Source organism: Brachycentrus maculatus, unplaced genomic scaffold, assembly GCF_059751285.1.
Source record: "Brachycentrus maculatus isolate JH-2025_06_01 unplaced genomic scaffold, ASM5975128v1 h1tg000157l, whole genome shotgun sequence".
NCBI lineage: Eukaryota > Metazoa > Arthropoda > Insecta > Trichoptera > Brachycentridae > Brachycentrus > Brachycentrus maculatus.
This window is the reverse complement of record NW_028280910.1, coordinates 125,976-132,067: the sequence shown is the minus strand read 5'-3', so window position 1 is coordinate 132,067 and position 6,092 is coordinate 125,976. Positions and strand designations below refer to the sequence as shown.

Genomic DNA, 6,092 nt, shown 5'->3' with positions numbered 1-6,092 from the left:
ACTATCTCACAAACTATTTTTTTCAACATAAATGGAATAGACGTAAAATTAACATAAAATTCACGTAAAATTGTGGAAAAAAATTGTAGAGAAAGTAATATGACTATATAATTTAACAACTTTTAACTGAAATTTTACACATTGAATTATGTTTATTTTAAAACTGGGCACAAACTAATACAATATCCAATATAATCAGGACTCGGTGAATTAGAATCAGAATCAGATCGCCTCTCAACCTTTAACAGTTATGTATCGATCTTTCTGCTATAATACGGATAAACGGAAGTGTAAATGTTTACAAGTACATATGTATTTCTATTTTGTAAAATACATATTAAGAAAATAGTAGCTATATTCATAAATGGAGGTAAGTTTTTATAGGCCGCAACTACAGTACATGACAATTTAATCTTAAAATATGTGAAGCAATGTGATTATAGATTAATAAAAAAATTATGAAAATATAATATTCCAAGCGAGAAAAATTAATCATCGAATGTCTCGTATTTTCCGTTGGCTCGAAATATGGATCGGGCTCTGTGCTTGGTGAGACAAAAATCAAAAATAATTATGGACCTTTCGGGTGTGTTTAATTTTCCATTTGGAGTCGTGTTTTGTAATAAATAGTATGTATCTGATTACTTCATTTAAATGAGGCAATGGTTGTTGACAAGATTTCCCTCTTTTAATGTTTGTTGTGATTTAGTACAAATAATATACGAGTGGAGGACACGAATGATATTCTTAACCTTTTTGTATTGTAAATTTAATCTAAGTTATATTTTATAATCGAAATGGTGTCAAATTATTTGTTAATTGGGAACGATAACATTGCTTATGGAGCTAAAGCTGTATAACTTTTGATGTTTTCAAAGAACTCATCACAGTTGAAAGACAGACCCCATTGATAACATTTTACGAATTACATAATTAATAGTATAAGAAATTAGCAAGAAACGTTCCCCATTAACCAGCAGTTAAATGACACTGTATTATGTATTCCATTAATTTTTATTTAAATTAACACTGTTGAAATATTCTCAGTTTAAGAGATTCACTCGAAATAATATTTATAAATATGAGATTTTTCACCTTTATTTATTTTCACATGTAAGTATAGGAATGTTAAAAATATAATATTAAATGTTTGCTCTAATCTAAATTAATTATTTACTATGAAATGGAGTGAGACTTATTAACATTATGTATTGTTATCCATTTAATATATCACTTTATAAGCAGCATCTGTGGACGCACTGTTTGAACCTTCTGCCTCTATTTCTAATCACAGATCGCATAGAGTTTGAATACTGATATGTCAGCTAGAATGTTACAGCGTATTCAAGAATACCCCTCTCCCTCTCATCTTGTTATTTAGCACATGCCCTTGTATTGGGTGATACAAATATTTAAAATTATATCACTCGATAAATATCCATTTTTCACTCATGAAATGAATGTTATTTTTTATTTTTGTTTATACTGTCAGATTTTTCAAAATATTTTTGCTATAAAAACAAAAATTATTTGAGCTACATAACACCGGTGACTGAGATAAAATATTTGTTATAAATATTTTATCCTAATATTATATCGAGAAGAATACTCATTCGTCAAACTGTACACTGTCAAACTGTATTTAGTATGCATTTAACCAGGAATGTTCCCAATTTATTATTCTACTGATATTTATATTGTTGAACTCTATTTTAACCAATTAAATGAAATATCAAAAACTAATTTTAGTTTCTAAGTAAAAAAAATTTCATTCTCGTGAATTGTTTCGTCTTGTAAGAGAGAATATTGAAATAAATAGAGAACCTAAAATTACTGCATAATTTCATATTAAATTTCTTAGGGTTGATTTTATTAAGATTAAATAACTATTTTAGAATACTGATAATTTTCTCTGGGTATGTAGTTTACACTTTTACAAACATATTTTTGAGAACATTGGAGATTCTGTCATCTGAGCTGACGTATATCTATTTGGCAATAAAAAAATGAAAACATTTATTGAATAAGTTAAATATTTTTTTAAATACAGTCGAACTCGCTTATAACGAGGATGAAGGGACCGACTGAATGCGTTCGTTATTTCCGAGAAAAGGTTTTTTTTTTTTAAAACACACCTATCACATGAAGTATGTCATCTGGAATGGTCACATAATACAATATGTAGCAATTGAAACAAAATTCAAACAATTCACCCATTACACACATGTCATATTTTTCTGTCAATCCAGTTTTCCTATAAAAATTGGAAAATCCTGTGCTGCTTGAGTACAAAAAACAGTTTCATCAAAATTCATACAATCACAGTTTCTATTTTTTTTTTCGAGTCCGTGATGTTCTTTTTAAATGCAGATAAAAATACAATATTGATACTGAGAATGATGAAAACATTTTTTACACTTTCGCTTCTTATTCACTTAACATTTTTCGCGCCATGTTCTATTTCACGAATAATTTCCGCCTTTTCACGAATTGAGACACTTTTTATTATAAGTAGATATGTTGATAATTCGAGGGGTTGTTTTTCTGACCTGCTCTAGAATTGATCTGACATTCCCCACCCCGTAATGTTTATTATACAATGTTCATAGTAAGCATAGAACATACAAAATATGGAAACTATAGTAAAAATCCCCAAAACAAGCATGACGTTCAAAAACTATAAAATAAGTTATTTATTATACATAATAAAGTAGGTCCTTACAGACATGACAAAGCTTGTAATTTGCAACATGCAATATGTGTAACTTTTTTTTTACTTAGAGTACTAATTTAGTACTGAGAGTCATAAACGTAATCCGATCCCGGCGGCAACGGTCTAATTCCCCGGTTGGATTTAATTGCTTAGGGTCGAAAATGTTTTAAAACATTCCAATATTTAAAACATTTTAAAGAAGGCGATCTCTTTTTGCTCGCTATAGCCGAGAAGTTGCTCAATATAACCGTGAATAAATGTATGGAGAAAACCAGAAACCAAAATTTCAACTTATGTTTCCTGGTTATATCCGAGATCTCGCTATAACCGTGCTCGTAATAACTGAGTTCGACTGTATTAAAAAAGGGAGTAAAAAATCATTTTGGTTACTGCAAATTTTTAATTATTGCAAAGAGGTGCTCTTTCTTTTATACTGCTCTATTAGGATATATTATAAGTATTAAAAAATGTTAAATATTTATGCATACTATTGTCTTGTTCTATATATTGTCATGTTCTATATATTCATGTTCTCTTTAACCTTTCCCTTCCGGTGCTAAAATAAAACGCGCGTCCCGGTGTTGGGTAGTCACTACACAATACAAAATTTGCGATTTTAAATCGGAAAAATACAGACATTCATAGCTAATCCCCTTAATTAATTATAAATGAAGTAAAAAATTATAATAATTTAGATTTATTTGCTGAAAACATTAAAAAAAAACATCTGGCAACGCTCACAGAACAAGCATAGGTCCTTTCTTTTTGAAAGCTCAAGAGCTACTGCCACTAACCCGCTAGCTAGCTAGAGAACATTGAGCTTTGAGCTCCTCACGCTTGCACAGTGTAAGTATGCAAGAGTGAGATGTGAATATAGCTATAACTTCATGCGCTGTTTATCGTGAATTTGTTTACGATATTCACAAAATACCTCTAATGTACCCGATAAATTATGATTATTACTAATAATATTCTTTTTTAAATCAATGCGTAAATATGTTATGGAGGAATACCTAAAATCTTAGCCTTGTATTTATTATGTTTATAGAGATATTATGGTTATTAGAATCAATGTGTACAAGGTACACAACACCGGGAAGGGAAGGTTAAATTGTCATAAGTATTTTAAAATATTGCTTTATTATTAAAAAGCAGGAAATAAATTAATTATATTGGTTCACACATGTTAACACGTTCACTGTGTATAAAATAATGTTTTCAATTCACGAATTTTTAAAAACCCCTGACTTTGTGTCCAAAATAAAATTCTACTTTCTATTTCAACATTGTAAATAGTGTGTTTTCAAAACACACATAGCCGGCTACGAATTTTCATCTTTATTCAACACAACTCCTGTGTTCAACGCGTGACTGCAATATTTATATGGACACGGGAGCAGTGTTCGACGCACAGAATGTGTTAATGTCCATGAAATACATTATTGATGTAAATATAAATATATTATTTTTGTTATTCAGTATAATTTAAATAAATTTATGAAGAAGGGTATTTTTCTTTTTTATATTAATGTTAACTTTATTTATTTGTCAGATAATTTATACAATATTTGAATAATAATAAAAATATACAATAGTTTTGGCGTGTGTATTTTTTTTTCTTTATTATTAAGAATATTTATATTTACAAAAAGATTAAGAAATTCAAAATTAACACTTCGCTCACTCCTTTCAACAACGTCATATATCAAAAATTGACAATTTTCAGTTGTGCATGTTTTCGGAATGCCCAGAAAATGTACTATATCCCAGCGAAAGCGGCATATTTTTAACTTAATATTTACCCATTACAGGGCAGAAAGTGTTGTTTTTGCATTTTAAAGAAAAGGTATTGTTTAATAATTTTTTTAAATGTACTCAATATTTTTCAAATGGAGAAAACACATTCAGGTTTTACCTAAAAAGGTCTGTTGCATAGTAAAAAGTTCAATAAGTGGCTTGATATTTATTTTTAATACATTTTATTAAATCTTTAAACTATCTGAATAATCTAGTTTTTTTATATATGACGTTGTTGAATGGAGTGAGCAACTTGATTCCATAAAAAACAAAATCTGCATAAAATGGATATATAAATCTGGGAAAAATTATACACTTTGGAGTAATCCAAGATCACTACACACTGTACGATGCTGGGAAAGGATATGCACGTGGATATACTTATATTTACGTAGCAATATCAGGAAGAATTTTTCCTTCTAAAAATAGAGTCAAATCTTCAACTTCGGAAATCCAAGATTTAATGTTAATTTCACCTTGAGGTATATTTATTAACTTGGCCGGAACTATTTCTGCTAATCCCTTTGTATTCACCAGCATCCCGATCACACAACAGTGAGAACCTGCAATTATTGAAAGTAGTTAATAATTTGAAATAAAAGTATGTTTCCCCTGTCAATATATTTTTTAAACAAAATTATTATTTGTTAACCTTTGGTGACCCAACTCCTGTCTCCCAGACTGTCACTAGAATCACAATTGGAAATTTTGACTCGACCTGTTCCATCATTTATTATAAGAATATTCGTCCCTACTGTTTGCTCAATTTTTCCATTTACCCAAACGGGCGATGGAGTTTTGATTGTTTGAAGTGTTTTTATAAACACTTTTTTCGGACATTCTTCAAAAAAATTCTCCATGATCCATGAAACTTAATTTTAAATCATTAGAGGCAGGTTAAATTAAAATAAATAAACACGTAAAACTATCAAACGTCAAAACCTCGTTCAAATATTGAATACTGTATAGTAACCACAGACAAACTATAATAATTTACATATCGCTCACTCCTTTCAAGAACGTCATAAATCAAAATACTTGTTTTTTCAGGAGAACGTTTTTAAAGTTTAAAAATATAATACAATGTATTAAAAATAAACATCAAGCCACTTATTGAACTTTTTACTGTGCAACAGATCTTTTAAGTAAAACCTGATGGTTTTTCCTCCATTTGAAAAATATTTAGTATATTTAAAAAAATAATTAAACAATACCTTTTCTTCAAAATGCAAAAACAACACTTTCTGCCCTGTAGCGGGTAAATATTAAGTTAAAAATACATATGCCGCTTTTGCTGGGATGTAGTACATTTTCTGGGCATTCTAACAACATGCACAACTGAAAATTGACGATTTTTGATTTATGACGTTCTTGAAAGGAGTGAGCGATATGTCAATACTGGAATGGGGAAAATGAACGGGGAGGGGGAGGGTAGACCATTAACATCACCAAATAGAGCCGACAATAATGGATAAATATCACGATGTGTGATTATTGGCTAATAAATTAATATGAAAAATCACAAGACTGTCGGTAGCATTCTTATTGAAATATGTAGAGAAATAAGGGATATATGAAGGTT

General features: G+C 29.4%; 1 protein-coding gene across 1 annotated transcript; it reads right to left on the bottom strand.

Moving 5' to 3' along the window:
- Positions 1-4,308: 4,308 nt before the first annotated feature.
- On the bottom strand, positions 4,309-5,458 carry LOC148308552 (uncharacterized). The gene is made up of 2 exons (XM_088261472.1): positions 5,163-5,458; positions 4,309-5,073 (listed from the first exon to the last, which is right to left on the bottom strand). The coding sequence occupies exons 1-2, from the start codon at positions 5,368-5,370 to the stop codon at positions 4,898-4,900; spliced, it is 384 nt and encodes a 127-aa protein (XP_088117598.1). The 5' UTR covers positions 5,371-5,458; the 3' UTR covers positions 4,309-4,897.
- Between the last annotated feature and the right edge of the window lie 634 nt (positions 5,459-6,092).